Source organism: Natrix helvetica, assembly GCF_964273705.1.
Source record: "Natrix helvetica genome assembly, chromosome: 10".
NCBI classification, from domain to species: Eukaryota; Metazoa; Chordata; class Lepidosauria; order Squamata; family Natricidae; genus Natrix; species Natrix helvetica.
Window position 1 is genome coordinate 20,466,565 of NC_138561.1, and position 20,143 is coordinate 20,486,707.

Genomic DNA, 20,143 nt, shown 5'->3' on the forward strand with positions numbered 1-20,143 from the left:
GCTAGTCCTTCCTTCCTCCCTTCTGTTGTGGCACAGTAGTTAGAATGCACTAGTTCAGCAGTTCAATCCTGACCAGCTCAAGGTTGACTCAGCCTTCCATCCTTCCAAGGTCAGTAAAGGGAGAACCCAGATTGTTGGGGGTAAGAAGCTGACTCTGTAAACCGCTTAGAGAGGGCTGTAAAAACACTGTGAAGCAGTGTATAAGTGCTATTGCTATGAATTGCCCTGTGCTTTTTAGGAAGTTGGTGTCAAAGTCATTGGGCATCACTTAGCAAAGACGGATGCCAAGATGGTCATATCTTCTACCCTTTATGAAACAATCACAGGAGGTTTTACAGCATTGCATTTTGCTGAGCGGGTTTGAAAAGAAAGATTTCAATCAGGTCAGGGTGATTAATTTAAAGAGAATGAAGTGCTACGTCTTTCTTTTATGTTCTCGGAGTGATCGATGGGAGAGACTATATTCGTACAGGTTTGCTTCCCCTTAAAAGGCAAAAAATTAAATTGGGATATGAACACAGATTTCATCTTATCAATTTGGAGGGGTGGGGGTGTACTTTGACAAGGGTAAGGGAAGGCTTTGCAAGCTATTCATTTATTTTAATAAAGCCAACACACAGGATACGTGCAATCCCTTTTAGAGCTCACAGCCAATTGTGCTTTTATTTAATACAATTCTATTATAGCCCGATTATAGCCTAAAACACTACCTCAAAAAAATGTAGAATCAATCAATTTTGCTCCCGGACATCAACTATTAAGGAGAGACAGGTGTGAGCAAGAGTGAGATTAGAAGATAGATTGACAGGTTCTGCCAAATTAGTCTTGGACAGGTTTAAATATGTCCCAATATTTCTCAGCCATGGCTCAGGTTTGTTCCATGAAGTCACACGGTTCAGGGACGGTGCTGCTATTGTCAATAGAAATGAGTGCAGAAAAATCTTCTTGATGTTTTTTTGTTTGACAGCAGATGTGTAGCTAGAAAAACTTCTACGCTGCCCATAAGAATGAGGGTTTTTTTCCCTAGCTACTCCTGTCAAACCATGTTTTCTTCATATGGAAGTAGAAGGTACCAATAAAGGAGAATATTTGTAACTCAGGGTTGAAATGTGGGGCCCTTGGTGCTCTTTGAGCTGGGTTGTTTTCTTGCAGACTTTTCATTACCCAGCTATGTAATATTGTCAGTGCTAAAAGAGAGTGGAATTTGGGGGGGGGGGGGAGAGGGCTGTGGAGTCCTTGGTGCTTTTTAACAGATTAACAGAATTGGAAGGATCTTGTAGGTCATCTAGTCCAACTCTCAAGCAGGAGACCCTACATCATTTCTGACGGATGGCAGTCCAGTCTCTTCTTGAAAGCCTCCAGTGATGAATCTTCCACAACTTCTAAAGGGCAAACTATTCCATTGCTTGATTGTTCTCACTATCAGGAAAACCAGAATTCTGATTTTCATTAAACAAAATCTGGGTTTGCTCTTTTAAGTTTTTGTCATAACTATCAAATCAACCTCGCCTTCGATGCCCACAAAAACTTCCCTCCCATTTGATGCTGCTTGACAAACATTTCCAACCATACTTCCATCCCTAGGGAGATGAGGGGGAAAGACAGGTGTGCAGAATACAGCTGGCTGAATTAATTTCTGCTGACTACTGTGTAGCCTTTGAATGTGAATGTGGAGATAATTGCAAATTACCGCTGTTGTTGGAAGCTTAAATCCACCCCTTTCCCCCCTCCCCCAATCCCTGTCGTGCTCAGGTGCTTTGTGGGGAGGAGAAGCTCAATCATGCAACAGCGTGTTAGGAAAATGGGGATTAAACCATTTCATAGCATCTGTTTTTAACTCAGGAAAAGCTACATAAAGAGGGTCATTGAAGACAAGGTGGTTGTTCACTCTGCAGACAGGATGACAAAAGACCTTTGGGTCATTTGGCTGATTTACAAATAAATACAAATACAAATGCAATAGCAGAGTTGGAAGGGACCTTGGAGGTCTTCTAGTCCAACCTCCTGCCTAGGCAGGAAACCCTATACCATTTCAGACAAATCGCTATCCAACATCTTCTTAAAGACTTCCCGTGTTGGGGCATTCCCAACTTCTGGAGGCAACTTCTGTTCCACTGATTAATTGTTCTAACTGTCAGGAAATTTCTCCTCAGTTTTAAGTTGCTTCTCTCCTTGATCAGTTTCTACCCATTGCTTCTTGTTCTACACACAGGTGCTTTGGAGAATAGCTTGACTCCCTCTTCTTTGTGGCAGCCTCTGAGATATTGGAAGACTGCCATCATATCTCCCCTAGTCCTTCTTTTCATTAAACTAGACATACTCAGTTCCTGCAACCATTCTTCATGTTTTAGTCTCCAGTCCCCTAATCCTCTTTGTTGCTCTTCTCTGCACTCTTTCTAGAGTCTCCACATGTTTTCTACATCGTGGCGACCAAAACTGAATGCCGTATTCCAAGTGTGGCCTTACCAAGACATTATAAAGTGGTATTAACCTTTCACATGATCTTGATTCTATCCCTCTGTTTATGCAGCCTAGAAATGTGTTGGCTTTTTTGGCAGCTGCTGCACATGGCTGGCTCCTATTTCTATGGTTTTCCACTAGGACTCTGAGATCCCTCTCACAGTTACTACTATTGAGCCAGGTACCACCTATACTGTACCTGTGCATTTTGTTTTTGTTGCCTAAATGTAGAACCTTACTCTTTTCACCATTGAATTTCATTTTATTAGATAGTGCCATTTGTTTTGGTCTGGTCTGAAGGGTGTAATAGTAGGTGGAAAAGACCTTGTGAGAATGGTGTAGGGTCTCCTACTTGATCAAGGGGTTGGGCTAGAAGATCTCCAAGGTCCCTTCCAGCTCTATTATTCTGTTATAACTGAAGCATCAAGGTGTGACTTAATGATTATGCATCTCCGGTAGCTTTTGAAATCCAAACTCAATTGAGTTTCTTAGCACTTGCCCTGCTTTCTCCACCAGGAAGCTCCGAACTGCTGTTTTTCATAATAAACTCAAGCCAAACTGTCTGTTATGATTACTTTTTAATGAAACCTATTCCCCATAGACGTCTGACTGATATCAATATTTCCATCTTCCCAGAGTCAAAGCACACCATTGATGGTTTTTTTTGTCAGCCTAGATATTTTAAGTTGCATCCTTCTGCCATTCAATATCTTTTTCGATTACATTTTATTGGTTTCATTGTGTCTTATGCTTATATATCCAATGGGAGGGGGGAGTTTGGTTGATGTCTTGGGCATCTTTTGCTGAATATTGTTCAAATTAATATTCTGTATTCTGTTTTCCGCAAATTTGTGGCATTCTACAAATTCTGCTAATGTAGCTTCACAATAAGGTAAGAATGAGTTTATCTGATCTACCTGCTAAGCCTATCATCAATCTTGTAAGTCTGAAAATAAAATTCTTCCACTGTCACCTTGATAACCTGGTAGGTCTTAGAAAAGGTTCCTTCTCAGCCTCTTTGCCTTGCCCATTATTCAGCTGTGAGCTATGTTGTCTCTTATCCCAGTGGTCACCAACTGGTGGTCTGTGGACCACTGGTGGTCCATGAGAAAATCTTGATGGTCCGCAGAAAAATTATTTGCATTTTTATACTGCACTAAATCAGGGGTCCTCAAACTACGACCCCTGGGCTGGATAAGTGCAATGAATGCTTCTGTTGCTGCAGAGAGTCTCCCTCTTCAGGGTCTTTTTGTGTGGGGCAGAGAGGGGGAAGAAATTCTGACTTGGGATCTGCTTCAGCCTCCTGGTGCAGGGCTTTGGGCGAAGGCTGGAGGGAAGCACCGCTGGTGGCGAAGAGCTGGAGGGCCTCGTTCCAGTGGGGCTGCATCATGGCCTGGAACTGGCTGATCATCTCAGCCCATTGAGCCTCCAGGTGCCGGTACCTGGGCTTGCACTTCTGCAGGTCTTCCCTCTGCTTGGAAAGCCTATGCTCCTAGTCCTCAGTGAGGAGCTTCTGCTGAGACTCCTTCTCGGTCAGATCCAATTTGAACTGAGCTGTTTTGCCAACTCTTTCTCATGGTGGCTGCTTAGCTCCAGCAACTGCTTCCTGTTGGGGCCCTAAGGAGCTCGGGTGGGCAGGCAAAGAGAGGCTGGGAGGGGAGGCACCCCTCCAAGTGAGTTACATCGAGTTGGCCATGCCCACCCAGTCACGTGACCATCTAGCCACGCCCACCCAGCCAATCATTAGGCAGATTGTATTAGTGGTCTGCGGGATTTAAAATTATGAATTTTGTGGTCCCTGAGTCCCAAAAGGTTGGTGACCCCTGTCTTATCTGACCATTCCCTAGGAGTGTCTTCAGGTGCTTTGGAGAATAGCTTCACTCCCCACTTCTTTGTGGTAGCCCCTCAAATCTTGGAACATATATAAGAATATGGATGGGGAGAAATTATCTAGAGTTGCAAAGGTTGAAAGGTTTCTAGCTCTCATGTCCCCCCATAAAAGATCACTTTAGATGTCCAATCTGTGGTCTTCATGTCATCATCTGCGTTTGTATGAGTAAGTGAAATTGGGGTCATCCAGGAAGACATATTTGGCTTTATTCTTTATCCGTCTGTAGGACATCAGAGTCCTGGGCTTTTATTTTTTAGACCAGTAGATGGTCACCAATACTTTTTCAAACAGAACAGAAACTGTTGGGAGGGTGGGAACGAGAAATTGGGAGGCCATTTTGAAAATGGAATGCTCTTACTTGAGTTTTCCTTTCATCTTCAATTCACTGCGTGTCAGATAGACAGGACCAAAGGCCGTTGGAGAAAGAAGAGGTGGGTAGAGGCTTTGATTCTGCAAAATAAAAAACTCTGTTCAACCATTTGAGGGGGGGGAGGCAACCATTGTTTGTGTCTCAGTGTGTGTGTGTGTGAGAGAGAGTGTCACCCTCTACATTCTGTGCATCCTGTGCATTGCCAAAAAGGCTATTAGAGTTGTTAACCTTATTTAGCAAAGTTTCTTCTCCAGTAACACTGTACTGCAAACTAGGGCATACAAAACTTTTGCCAGACCAATTCTCGAATACAGCTCATCTGCCTGGAATCCACACTGTATATTGGACATTAATACAATTGAGAGAGTCCAGAGGTATTTCACAAGAAGTGTCCTCCACTCCTCTGCTCACAATGGAATCCCTTACGCCACCAGGCTCGAAATTTTGGGCGCTTGGACAACATGGAGTTACTCCGCCTATGGTTTGACCTAAGCATAGTACACAAAATTATCTGCTACACTGTCCTACCTGTCAATGACTACTTCAGCTTCAACTGCAATAATACATGGGCAAACAATAGAAACAAACTCAAAGTAAACTGCTCCAAACTCGATTGCAGAAAATACACCTGGAATGCTCTACCTGACTCTGTAGTTACATCCTCAAACCCCTGTAACTTTAACCTTAAACTATCTAGCATGGACTTCACCCCACTCCTAAGAGGTCTGTAAGGGGGCGTGCATAAGCAACCTGCTGTCCCTGTCCTATTGCCCCCCTTTATTCGTACCCATTTCCTGTGTTCATGTCCCTGTTTATAATTATGCCTGTTATCTCATACATGTTTGACAAACTATATAAATAAATAAATTCGGTTGCTGAAATGAGTTCTTTCTAAGATCTCGCAAGCCAAGATCACTTTGTCATGGAAAAGGCTTTGCTTGATGGTATTTTTTTATTTCTGCCTTCCAGCGCTGACTCCTGTTTCCTTCTTCCCCAACACCTCCCGACCAAGTCCTTGAGCTCTTGAGTGAAAGTATCGCAGTAATTAAGTAGATTACTCCCTCTGAATAGTAAATGAGAAATTAAGCAAAAAGTATTCAACTGCCAGAGCTGCAGAATTCCAAGCAGATCACCTCAATTTGGTGACGTTATCAGAATCCATTTCTTGAACTGCATCGCTAGCTAAATTGATTGAATTAAACATGCTTCGTGATGCTGGCTCACCTTTGACCCATCCGGTTACTTGGAATAATCAAGAGGCTAATTATCCCTAGCATGAACAGTACTTTGAAGACTTGGGGACATGACTGGGTTCAGAGAACCTACACGGGTTTTAATCAAGATGTCAGGAAAAGGCCGAAGTACCAGAGGACCATTACAATGCCGTTATACAAGTTAGATGATCCATAAATCCCCAGACTGTCTGGAAGCAGGTAGCCTACTCACCCATTGTGCAGGTAGAAAAGAGAAGTCAATTTAAAGCAGAACCAGAGGAATGAAAGCGTGTGATCCACTTTCAGTTGGATTTGATGATGTAGGCAGTGATAGGATTCATTTTTTTTTTACTACCGGTTCTCTGGGCTGACTTTGTGGGTGTGGCTGGGTGGTCATGTGAGTGGGTGGGCATGGCCAACTCAATGTCACTCCCACCCATCCCACCCATCCCTAGATGGGTGATTGACGGGTTTCCCTGACATAACTCTGTCAGTTTCTGCTGTTTATTGACTTGATTCAGTGTGTATTGGCTGCATTCTAGCTTCAACTGTTAAGTGGAGCTATTAACTGAAGGGGGGAGAGAGGGAGGGAGGGAAAGAGGGAGGGAGAGAGAGAGAGAGAGAGGAGAGAGAGAGAGACCCTCTCTTGCACTTTATTTTTAACCAGTTCTCCGAACTGCATAAGCAATTAACTAACAGTTTGGGAGAACCGGCTGAATCCCAGCTGTGGATGTAGGGGAAGGAACCTGGGATAGAATTAAAAGAGGGATCAGCATGGAATCCCTATGCAGTCACAAGCAGACTATGAGTCCAACTGCCTTTGAATTCCATTGACCCTTATCTAACCCAAGCATGTGCTGACTGTTAGTTGGGAAGATTATTGTGCATGACTTAACACTAAATCAATTTAATGGGTGGACCTGGTCTTTTGTACCTGAGAGGTGGGTGTCATTTGTGTCATCTGAAGCCAAAGTCCAGTTTCTTTACAGCATAAACATACATTTCATGAGTTCTTCCTAAGAAGCTTCAGCTTCTTTTATTTTAATCATCTTTTCCTTCTTCTCTTTTCCTTGCTGTTTTTTGAAGTGCTTCAAAAAAAGACTTTCACATCCCCTTCCCTCCCTTTGGTAACAGACACATTGCTTGGGTGATTAAACTCATCCCCAGAAACTTTATGAAACTGTTGCAATTGTTGCATCCCTAACTTGATCTCTAAATAAGAGCCGTGGTGGCGCAGTGCTCCACCACGGTACTGGTGAAGTGCAGTACTGCAGGCTAGTTCTACTGCCTGCTGGCTGCCTGCAGTTTGGCAGTTTGAATCTCACTAGGCTCAAGGTTGACTCAGCCTTCCATCCTTCTGAGGTGGGTCAAATGAGGATCCAGATTGTTGGGGGCAAGAGGCTGACTCTGTAAAACCACTTAGGGCTGTAAAGAACTGTGAAGTGGTATTTAAGTCAATGTACTATTGCTATTGAAATAATCTCTTAAAAATTTACAACTCATGCACCTGGAAGATTGCAAATGTCCTAGGGAATTTCTGCTCTCGGTCAACTACTAACAAGGTCACCAAGATCATTTCATTGACTATAATTCCTCTCATCTAAATTTCACTTGGTTTGATGGGATTGAAGTTCTTCAAATGTTCTGCTTTTTTTTTAAACTGAAAAAAAAAGTTTATGTTTTGAAACAGATAACGTTAAAAGTCACCCTTTCCCAACCAGGAAAAGATAAGAGAAGATGAGGATGATGAATGTGGATGATAAAAACATCAGTGGAGAAAGGGGACGAACAGAGTAGCCTTGATGACCTACTTAAAAACACTCCCTTCTGACTACCAAGCTGTTGATATGAGAGGAGGGGGGTTCCGAAGGGGCTTGATTGAATTTCTAATTCATCAGAGAGCACTAACTGAAGGAAATAATTTTTCTCACCTGAAACATGAGAGAGAGGGGGGGAGGAGAGGAGGGAGGGAGAGAGGAAGGAGAGAGAGAGGAGGAAAGAGGGGGGAGAGGGAGGAGAGAGGGAGAGAGAGGAGAAGAAAAGTAGGAGAGGGAGAGAGGGAAGAGAGAGAGAGGAAGGAAAGGTAGAGAGAGAGGAGAGGGAGAGGAGAGGAGAGGTAGGAGAGAGAGGGGAGAGAGAGAAAGAGGGGAGAGAGAGAGGAGAGAGGAAAGGTAGGGGGCAGAGAAGGAAAGAGAGAGAGGAGAGGAAAGGTAGAAAGAGGGGGAGAGAGAAAGGAGAGAAAGGAAAGAGAGAGAAAGAGGGAGATAGAGGGGCAAGAAGAAAGGTAGGAGAGAGAGGGGGAGAGAAAGATGCCCAATCTCATATATTTACCAGTTAAAATTCGTTGAGATTACCGTGCAAAATTTTATTGTTGATGAAAAATCCATAAAACAAACCATCTCCTTTAAGCTGAACTTGATCCCTGTTGATGATGCGGACATGGATATGTTAGAAAAAACAAGACCGTCCCCTGCTATAATCCAATTTGTGTCAATGTGTTCGGTGGCTGCATTGTGCACTTCATGGAAAGCACCTAGATCCCAGGCTCACTGATGACAAATTTACTGGAACAAATCAATTTGAAAATTGAAATTACTTTCTGGGTGGGCTGAAAGAGAAATTGCTTCACCTACCTAGGCATTTCTGTGGCAGGATGACTGGTTTGTTTCCTTCTTCTTGCATTTATTTCACTGGGATTCTCCAGTCTCGTTCTGAAGAAAATTCAAGGCAACAGAGGCAGTTCATTAGATTCCCTATGAAGGAGTTGAGCCTCGAATTGCTATTGTCTTCAAAAGTTGAAGTAAGGTGAAGTAATTGTTGTCAATGATGCGTAGGCTGAGCACTTCCCCCCCCCCCGTGCAAAATACGTCCGATCAAAGAACTCTCAAAAAATGGGTACAACCGTGAACAATGATTCCTCAGTTGTATCCATCTCAGTTGTATCAATCAAAAGAAGGACTAGGGGTGACATGATAACAGTGCTCCAATATCTAAGGGCTGCCACAACAAAGAGGAGTTCAACCTATGTCCCAAAGCACCTGAAGGCAAGACAAGAAGCAACTGATGGAAACTAATCAAGGAGAGAAGCAGTGGGACAGGGAGGGCAATTAATCAGTGGAACAATTTGTTTCCAGAAGTTGTGGATGCTCCATCTCTGGAGTTTTTTAAGAAGACATTGGACAATTATTTGTCTGAGATGCTATAGAGTCTCCTGTTTGAGCAGGCAGTTGGACTAGAAGACCTCTAAATTCCCTTCCAACTCTGGTATTCTTTTATTCTGTTAATAATCTTAATTCCAGACTCCCCACCCTTCCTCCTCTCCCCAAAAACCCTGTGTTTTCTGCAGATGACCGTGGGGGTCACTAGACTCGATTAATAACAGGGTGTAAATGAGAGAGGATTCTTGCATGAAAAAGGAAGCAACATGCATCAGATATTGTCTAGTCTGATGAAAAGAAGGACTAGGGGAGACATGATAGCATCTTCCAATATCTCAGGGGTTGCCACAAAGAAGAGGGAGTCAAGCTGTTCTTCAAAGCACCTGAGGGCAGGACAAGAAGCAATGGGTGGAAACTAATCAAGGAGAGAAGCAACTTAGAACTAAGGAGAAACTTCCTGACAGTGAGGACAATTAACCAGGAGAACATCTTGCCTCCAGAAATTGTGAATGCTCCAACACTGGAAGACCTCCTAGATCCCTTCATACTATTCTGTTCTGTTCCGTTCTGTTCCTTTCTACTCTACTCCATTCCATTCTATTCCACTCCACTCCACTCCATTCCATTCGCATTTGGATAAGACCAATCAACTGTAAGCCACCAGGCTTACACAGCATCCTTCTGTTCCCAGGAGGCTAACTGATTGTCTCCCCAAGCAATTAATTTGTCTCATTTTATTTATTGTTTAGTTTACGTAATTTATAATCTGCCCTCATTAAGAGACCGAGCCATCATACATCGGTCTTAGAACCCGTGTCCTTTTTCTCTTGACAATCCAAGCAATTCTTCTTCAGGCTGGTTGTCTCCTAGCAAGGATCCTTTTCAAGAGCATTTGAGCTGAACGCATCTTTTGGAGAAATGGCCTACACAGACACTCTCGTGTCATTCCGATGAACCCCACAATAAATTGCTCGATGTTTCCCCGTGCCACAAAAGTACAGCCGCATAGTTGCTGCTTCCACTATCTTTCCCCATGTTGAATATAATGCTAGACTGATCATTAATAGCAGAAAAGGGAAACAGTCTTTGATAGCAAGCGGAAACTCCGAAAGAGAAAACTTCGGCAACTGAGGTGAGCCGGGACGACAGAAATGACAGCCCCATGGAGTTAGCATCAAGGAAACACTACGAATCCTTCAAGATGGGACGCCGAAGTGATAACAAGCAATGACAGGAAATTATCCTTTCATCAGCCAGCAATGTGGATGTCAGCTAAGAGTGGGATCGTTGGGGAAGATGTCCTTGTTCCCTATCAGCAAGAGCTTTTGCAAGAATCACTTGCTTTGCATCCTGTGTTTCGCTTTAGCATGCAACAGCATGAGAGTTGTAGACTTTGTCATCCTTGCAAAGATGGATTCAACAGATGCTGGCAACGGACGGCATTGCCAAAATCATGTTGCTTCTGAATTTAACAGAACAACAGAGTCAGAAAGTGTGCCTGGAATCCACACTGTATCTATCAGGCATTAATATGATCGAGTGAGTCCAGAGATATTTCATGAGAAGAGTCCTACACTCCTCTGCTCGCAATAGAATAGCTTATGCCACCTTGGCTTGAAATTGGGCTTGGAAAACCTTGAATGATTAAGGTCTGACCTAAGTTTAGTACACAAAATTGTCTGCTACAGCATCCTACCTGTCAATGACTACTTCAGCTTCAACTGCAATAATACATGGGCAAACAACAGATACAAACTCAAGGCAAACCGCTCCACAAAGTCGATGGCAGAAAATACAACTTCAGCAACAGAGTGGTCAACGCCTGGAATGCTCTACCTGTCTCTGTTGTTACTTCCCCAAATCCCCATAACTTTAACCTTAGACTGTCCACTGTCAACCTCACCCCATTCCTAAGAGGTCCGTAAAGGGGGCGTGCATAAGCACACCAGTGTGCCAAACATCCCTGTCCTACTGTCCCCATTTATTTGTACCCATTTCCTGTGTTCATGTCCATGCTTATACTTATACCTGTCACCTCGTACATGTTTAAATAAATAAATAAATAAATGGGCTTGAAGGTCATCTAGTACAAACCCAATGCTCAGGCAGGAAACCCTATATCATTGGCTGTCCAATCTCTTCTTAAAAACTTCCAGCGTTGGAGCATTTACAACTTCTGGAGGCAAGCCGTTCCACTGGTTAATTGTTCTCACTGTCAGGAAATTTATCCTTAGTTCTGGGTTGGTTCTCTCTTTGATTTGTTTCCATCCATTGCTTCTTGTCCTGCCTTTAGAAGCTTTCCAGAATAGGTTGACCTCCTCATCTTTGTAGGACCCCGTCAAATATCAGAACACGGGGAAAATTGGCTAAGTGGCTAAGACACTGAGCTTGTCAATCAGAACGGTCGGTAGTTCGGCGGTTCGAATCCCTCGTGCCGAGTAACAGAGTGAGCTTCCATTACTTGTCCCAGCTTCTGCCATCCTAGCAGTTCAAAAGCACGTAAAAATGCGAGTAGAAAAATAGGGACCATCTTTGGTGGGAAGGTAACAGCATTCCGTGCGCCTTTGGCATTTAGTCTTGCTGGCCACATGACCACGGAGACATCTTCGGACAGCGCTGGCTCTTTGGCTTTGAAATGGAGATGAGCACCGCCCCCTAGAGTCAGGAACAACTAGCACATACGTGCGAGGTGAATCTTTACCTGATCATTCAGTTCCATTATCAGCTGGGAGGAGTGAGCATGAGGATTCTGATCATTCTCGGCCCCGTGGCCTTCATTTTGAAAAGTGATGACTAACCCTACTTTCCTGAAGATTTTTGGTTTCGGGGGAATGTGATTGCTGCACAGCATGGCTTACCTTCAGTATTTCTTTAAAGAGAAATTGAATGTTTTCCTCTGCCCTTATTTATATAAGCCTGTAATCTTCCATCGTTCAGCCAAATACATCGTTGTATATCAAACCACGCAACAGCTCAAAAGCTTAAAGAAACATGATAAATGTTGGTTTCTGCAAAGAAAGGCGAGATTTGAAAGGAAGATGTGGAAAGAGAGGTAAATGAGAAGCCCTTGTGTTTTACCCAGTTCCATTAGCAGTAAATCACTGGTGTATTTATAGCCGAGAGAATAGATTTAGCAATGTTACCTCTTGGGGAGGAGGGGGGGGAAATACATTATAGCCTTTTGTCTTGTTTTTTCCTTCCTCCCCCCCACCCCACTCCATGTGTGACAAAATCACTCAGCCTTTCCAAAACCTCTAAGGCAGAGGGAGGATCAAGGATTTGCAAATAACCACGATTTTTGAAAACAAACCAACGCAGCTCAGCTGCAACAATTTGCCAGGGGACCACTAAGGAGATACAGATTAGACAAACCCATCTTGGTTTTTGGCTAGTGAATTTATGCAAACCTTCCCAGAAATCAATGGGCAGAATCGAAAGGGCAACGAGGGATTATGCATTGAAGAGACAGGGGAAGGGACTTCATAGGAGTTTATCAAATCCACAGATTTCTTTACAAACGGGGAGGGAAAGCTGAGGATTTTCTTCTTTAAAATAAAACAACAGCAAGAGAAGATAAAGGATTTTTGATCTTAAAAGTAAAGCATTTACTGTAAAATGTATTTATTTGTTTTGTTTGTCAAATATGTAAAAGATAACAGATGTAAGTATAAATGTAAGTATGAACACGGTAAATGGGTACGAATAAATGGAGACAGTAGCACAGGGACGGTAGGCACACTGGTGCGCTTATGCACGCCCCCCCCCTTACAAACCTCTTAGGAATGGGGTGAAGTCAACAGTAGACAATCTTAGGTTAAAAATATGGGAGTTTGAGGATGTCACAACAGAATCAGGTAGAGCATTCCAGGCATTGACCACTCTGTGGCTGAAGTCGTATTTTCTGCAATCGAGTTTGGAACGGTTGACCTTGAGTTTGTCTCTATTGTTTGTTCGTGTATTATTGTGGTTGAAGTGAAGGAGTCATTGACAGTCATTGCCTTGCAGTCAAAAAAGATGAACGTTTGATGAAGAGGAAGCGATGGATCATCTCTGCTTCCATTTCGACATGCACGTATCCTAACTCAGGCCCCATGTTCTCAAGATGCAGATTCAAATGGGCAAATCTTCCATTTTCACAAAGTTGCCTTTGTGTATTTGTCACAGGTGTGAAATTTTTGCTCAGAGCTGCCAGTTGCTTGGTATGAAATGAATCGTTCTATTATTTAAGTGGCACATCTTGACAGAAAAAGCTTTTCAGTTGACAGGTGAACAAGTATACATTCACTGACCCAGTTAAAAAAACCTTCAGAAGGTTGGACCTGAGATATTCTGTTGCTGAATGACAGCTTTTTGACAGATCTTGATGGCAAGGGGTTAAATACATCTCTTTTATCATCTATTTTATCCTCCAGAGTTGATAGTGCTTTGGGATGTGCAGATATTAAAGATTAATATAATCAATTAACGTGTAATCTAATCATTTCTAATGCCACTGGAGAGTTGACTCAATTCCGTCTAGCCACTTTTTGAAACTTACAGACTATAAAGAGGGCGTTGCGCTGAGATTTGTGTGGTATTTTGAAGCATGGTGTTTGTGTGATCCAACACTATATAAACAGACTCCGTTGCATTAACACACACAATTGTTGTAATGGCTTTTTAAAGCAACCGAATCTTTCCCCACCCCCAAGCTTGTTTAGAAGCCTGGGAAAAGGCACGGCTACTTTAAAGAGATGTTTTGCTCGATCTCTTTCGCATTCCAAATGCCTTTTAAAAATCATTTTCAAAGTATGCCCAGCCTTGATATGCATGTGGTGATCTGAATCAGAAGCTCTTCATTCTTTGGATATTACAGCTATCCCTTGGTTCAAGGAAGAACCTGCAATTTGCAAGCAAAAAGGACTCAATTCCAAATGATAATAAAAATCCTGAAAACTCACTCCCAATCAGATGATGATGTTGAGGATGGGTCATTATAAGCCACCTCTTCCTTTATAGTTTATTCATTATATTATTATTAGTAAGTGAACCCTCCCCCCGGAAGGTGCAACAATATTTCAAATCACAAAACGCAATTAAAAACGGGAACAAGATCAAACCAGGTTATGTTTAAACTCTTCCCCCCCCCAATTCAGGTAGGAATAAGGTACCACTTTTTACATTAGTTTAGCACTGTTTCATTGTAGATTTTCTTTTCTTGACAATTCGAAGCTGCTGGGGTATTGTTTTCTCATTTCTGCTTCCTCCGCCTGAAAGCGGGTGGAGGGGAGATATTGGAAAAATGATATTGCTGTGAAACCCTTCAATCGCCTTGATGGGAACTGTGCAGGTTTTAATATCTTCCAGACCGTTCCTGTTATTTTCATCCCGTTCAACTAGAACGTGAAGCAGTACCTGAATTCCAGGGTCTGTGGCAAGGATGGCTAATCTTTTTGCCATCGCGTGCCGAAAGCCCATCGAGGGGGGTGCAAAAGCATGCACACGCGTGCCCACACCCATAATGTGCGTATGACACCACCACCCCTGCACCCTGCAGCCTCCTGGAACCAAAAACAGGCTGCAGGGGGCGAAGTTCCTCACACTCCCCCTGCCCACCATGCATGCATACGCAACCCCACTCCCCACGCATCTGCATGCATCTCCCGCATGCACTCTGGCCCTCCTGCATGCGTGGCAAAGACCTGAAAACCAGCTGGCCAGGCAAGAGGCATGTGCACAGCTGGGTTAAAGGCTCGGGTGCCCGCAGAGAGGGCCCCAAATGCCACCTGTGCCATAGGTTCGCCATAGATTCGCCATCACAGGTCTATGGTCAAGTCTTTTCTTAAGTCTCAAATTTAGATGTTGCTACCTTCAGATGTTGAATTTAGATGGACTCTTGACGGATTCATTCAGCCTTCCTATCTAATCCCTTCAATCAGAGTTTCTCAACCTTGGTGACTTTAAGATGTGTAGACTTCAACTCCCAGAACTATCTAGCAAACATGTTAGTTAGGGAATTCTGGGAGTTGAAGTCCACACCTCTTCAAGTTGCTAAAGTTGAGAAACATTGGCTTAAATAATTCCAGTGTTATCTTTTTTTCCCCATAATATTTTAGTGTAACCGGATGGAGTATTTCCAATAGAAAGTGAAATAGAAAGTGGATGTGATATTATGGGAAATAAAAATTGAGATGATTTCTCCTTATTTCAATACTGAAGACCTTCTCATCCACACAGGTCACAAAGAACAAAGGCACATTATAACACACACACGCAAAAGAGCAGTTAAATGTAGATTACCTTTAAAACACCCCATTTTCAAATGCATTGAATATATTTTTCATTCCTGACCATTGCATTCTCAAGTACTGTAGCTTTATATTCTTGTTACTGAAATTTCTACATTTACAGAAGACAGATATAGAAATAGATTGCTTGATGGAGGTTTCAAAGGGAGTTTTAGTCACAGTTTTCTTTCTCGGTAATCTTTCAAAAACAGGGATGCGTTATTTATTAGCCGTATAATTTCAGCTTTATTTCAGCATCATCCTACCCATCATTTGGATGTTTTGAATAATCATGTATACACCACATCAGAGTGCTTTTACAGCCCTCTCTAAGTGGTTTACAGAGACAGCCAATTGCCCCCAACAATCTGGGTCCTCATTTTACCAACCTTGGAAGGATGGAAGGTTGAGTCAACCTTGAGATGGTCAGAATTGAACTGCTGACAGTCGGCAGTCGAATTAGGCTACAATATTGCATTCTAACCACTGCGCCACCCTGGCTCTTAATACCTTAGATAGGTTTATTTTAATGCTGGTGATGAGTTGTTTAATGGTACTAACATTCTTTCTTTCTTAATTTTGAGTTCCAAGCCACCGTGAAAGAGGGCATCACTGGTGTGATTGTGAATCTAACAGTTGAAGATCGAGATGATCCAGCCACGGCCGCATGGAAGGCGGTTTACACAATCATCAATGGCAATCCCGCCCAGAGCTTCAAAATCCACACCAATGCAGAGAACAATGAAGGGATGTTGTCTGTTGTCAAGGTAAGGGGCATGGAAAGGAGGAAGGCACCAACTTTTAACAGCTAAATTAGGAACCTAATTTCATATATTGTTCTTCACTCTTCTGGGCCAGACTTCTTCAAGCAATGTCCTCTTAGATGTGTTGAGTTCCATTAACTCAACCAACAGATGTTACTGGGGAAAGTTGCTTTCAACAATACTCAGCATCCACATACTCCTGATTCTCATCCCTTAGAATCATAGACTCATGGGGTTGGAAGGGACCTTGGAGGTCTTCTAGTTCAGCCCCCTACGCAAGGCCTTATATCATCCTGGACAAATGGTTGCTTAAACGTCTCTTGAAAACCTCCAGTGATGATGCACTTCTCAGTTTTCTTCTACCACAACAAGGACAGTACAGGTTAGGCCTCAACGTATGACCCCAATTGGGATTGGAAAGTCCAGTTGCCTCTTGAAAAAGCACTTTTGGGACAACCATGACCTGGATGACAGAGAATCTCTATATTCAATGAAGTGGATTAAGATCCTTAAAAAGCTTATATGAAAGTAGATGGGACAGTCTCCAGGGTGCCACAAGACCTCTTAAATAAGGATAAAAGGGTCTCCTTAGCTGAAGGAACTTGTGATGCCATCCTTTCGTATATAGGAATGTAGACAATACTATACGTTCATGTCTTTCAGCCTTTGGATTATGAGATCTCAGCCTTCCACACGCTCCTGATCAAAGTAGAAAATGAAGATCTCTTGGTTCCAGATGTCCTGTATGACACCAGCTCCACAGCAACTGTTCAGATCACCGTTCTAGATGTTAACGAGGGGCCCATTTTCCACCCTAATCCAATGATGGTCACCAAACAAGAGAACATTCCCATTGGAAGTGTTGTCTTAACCGTTAATGCCACTGATCCAGACACTTTGCAGCATCAAACTATAAGGTGAGTAGAAGATTTTGAAATTTCCTTTTACTACTACTACTAGTAGTAATAGTAGTATCACTATTACTATTTCTTGAATTTGTTCTCCAAAGCAGCAAAACCCATCCTAAGTAGCCAACATCCTGTGTCTTAAGCAGTTTGAAAAGTCATCAGTTAAATGTTGGTCACACCTCCAAGGAAGACATTTGGCCACTGTCTTGTGTTTGAAAACTGGGGAATGCAAATGAAGGCGAAAATACATGTTTCATAAGGTTGCAGGATCCAATCTGGGTTGGTCCATGGGAGCAGAGATTTATTCTTTCAGACTAGGGCCCATTTTCAGAGAACTTCTCTCTCATCCTAGCTCTATATCGTTCTAAAGTTCTTACCAAAGTCAGATCGTCTTCTGATTCTCTCTCTGTTTCGTGATTAGGTGTCAGGGTTCCAAGTAACACCCCCAATGAAAAAAGACTCCGAGGCTTAAGTTTCCTTAAAGTTCCATTTTATTAAAGATGTCATATTGGCACATCTGGGAAAACCCGAATCTGAAAGCTTCCAGGTTTTCCCCACCCAAGTGAAAGTTCAGGTCCCTGCCCAGCACCCACATGTCCATCCCATGGTCCAACCAGGCACCGTCCCAAATGGAGATGCCTCCCAATCACACCCCTCCAGGTTCAGGGCAAGATGTCCTTGACTCTCTGAGAAAGGAATGTTATTATGACTATATCTATCTCCCATACTTCCTATAATCCCCCCTCCCATTTTCCCACAGCATTAAGTATGGCAGGCCTGAAGGCCCAATGCAAAAGATGGCTTCCAGGCCTGACATCATGTTGCAAATGCAAAATTGCAGCCAGTAGTCGTGGAGTTATAGAGTAGTCCTCTATAACTGTCTGGTTGGGTTCTGCAACCCACCGAGACGGATACAGACACAGAGGATAATTAGAACTGCAGAAAAAAAACAATTACTAGCAACCTGCCTTCCAATAAGGACCTGTACACAGCATTAGTCCAAATGAGGACCCTTTGCATCCTGGACATAAACTGTTTTGACTCCTACCCTCAAAAATGACACTATAGAGCACTGAACACCAAGACAACTAAACACAAGAACAGTTTTTCCCCCAAACCCCATCACTCTGCTAAACAAATAATTCCCTCACCACTGTCAAACTATTCACTAAGGCTGCATGACTCTTACTATTAGTCTTCTCATCATTCCTACCACCCATCTCCTCCCGCTTATGACTGCAGGAGTGTAACTTCATTGCTTATATCCTTATGATTGATATTGATATTGATTGTTTCCTGATTGCTTATTAGTAACCTATGGCTATCACTAAGTGTTGCATCTTATGATTCATGACGAATGTATCTTGTTTTTTTATGTACACTGAGAGCATATGCACTGAAGACAATTTCCTTGTGTGTCCAATCACACCTGGCCAATAAAAAATTCTATTCTATTCTATTCTACTCTGTTTTATTCTATTCATACAGAAAGGCTCATTAGCTTTGCAAATCATTTAGCCCAGCCAGGGAGCAAGGCAGAAATCTCCTTGGCTTCGTACCATGAGTTGAAGCCTTCACAGGGTTAGCCACCTTGAATAACAATGGGGTGGCAGCTGAAAGAGACATCTCGGGGATCACGACATTGCTTAGACCAGCTTGTACCACCAAGATTGGAATGAGACTTTTTTTCCCATTCATTCCCCAGAGATGATGTTTTGCTTGCCTCGGGCTGAAAAAGGAGCAATGATTTGCAACATGAAAAACAAGTTCATGAGGCTTGGACAGAACCCACTTTCAAAGGGATATAGTTGCTAAGGCCACGAGTAGAACTGGAAGAGAGAAGTGGTGGAAATATGAAAGAAATTGAGAACTGGTAGAAGAGAAAATGCATGGCTCAGGGTTAAACTCTAGAGTCCTTGATGCTCTCTGAGCTTGGTTGTTTTCTTGCAGACATTTCATGACCTAACTAGGTAGCATCATCAGTGCCAGTAGGGAGTGGGGTTTGCTCTCATTTTACATATACTAGTGGCTTGCCTTATCCTGTGTTGGTGGAAGTATTGATAAGGCAATTCTTCCGTTCGTGCATCTTCGCTTGTAATGTTGTCTAGCGTGCAAAATAAATTTGATTCCAAGGTCAAGGGGAATTGACAGAATCAATTGATTTTTTTTCCCCCAGCATCCTGAGTTAAATAATTTCAATCTTCTGTTGAAATAGAGTTGGGACGCGATTAAATTAATCCTAATTCCAATTAATTGTGTAGATGCTGTTTTTCGTAAAACAAGGCAAAAGAAAGCAAACCATTGATAATTTCACTTTTTAATCCAGACTAACAGTTAATCCTGAGCCTCTGGTTTCTTAATCCGAGATTGCATCAGAGTGAAGAGTTTAATTTTGCCTGCTTGTTTGCCAACTCTGAAATTCTAATCAGAACTTTTTGATATTTGTGTGTGTGTGTGAGAGAGAGAACTTCAAGGCCAAATGCAATAACAGTTTCTACCCTGGGAAATTAAAGAACAGCCTAATTCTGAAAAATCCATTATTAACAGTAAGTCTTAATTAAACATATTTACCGGCTTCAAGAATTTATCTCGGTGGAAAGATCCTTCAAGGTAGGTTACTTCACTTCAGGTGCAACAAGTTCAGAGATTAGAATAGTTTTGACTTCAGGACCAAATACAAATAAGTTGTTTACTGCTCTACAGTGGTGATTTTTAATTAAAGCGGTGCTCTTTTGCTTTCATATTTTATTGTGGCAATATATTTTTATTACCTACTGTGCTTCTGGAGTTTTAATTATTTATGTAAATATATGACTGCAACTTTGATTCTTGGAAACCAGAGTGACTGAGCCTTTCTCCAGCAAAAGAGGGGAAAATGCTGATTATGGCTTTGAAGCATGCCTAATTGATTAAATCACCAAATTGGTGATTTAAACTCTATTTAGCTCTATTTCTCTCTGTCTAGCTTTATGTCTGTTTCTATCTCTGTTTCTCTCTGTGTGTCTATATTGTATCTATTTCTCTCTCTATTTCTGCATTTGTTTATCTATCATCTATCCATCTACCGTGTTTCTCCAAAAATAAGACAGGGTCTTATTTTCTTTTTACCCCC

General features: G+C 42.5%; 1 protein-coding gene across 2 annotated transcripts in view; it reads left to right on the forward strand.

Annotated features, from left to right (window-relative positions):
• The window catches only part of CDH13 (cadherin 13), a 405,453-nt gene that overhangs the window by 346,226 nt on the left and 39,084 nt on the right, over nucleotides 1–20,143 (forward strand). For both annotated transcript variants that reach the window (XM_081963468.1, XM_081963469.1), the window contains 2 exons: nucleotides 15,944–16,126; nucleotides 16,787–17,040. In XM_081963468.1, coding sequence (XP_081819594.1) covers nucleotides 15,944–16,126; nucleotides 16,787–17,040 — 437 coding nt within the window. The remainder of the gene's footprint in view (nucleotides 1–15,943; nucleotides 16,127–16,786; nucleotides 17,041–20,143) is intronic.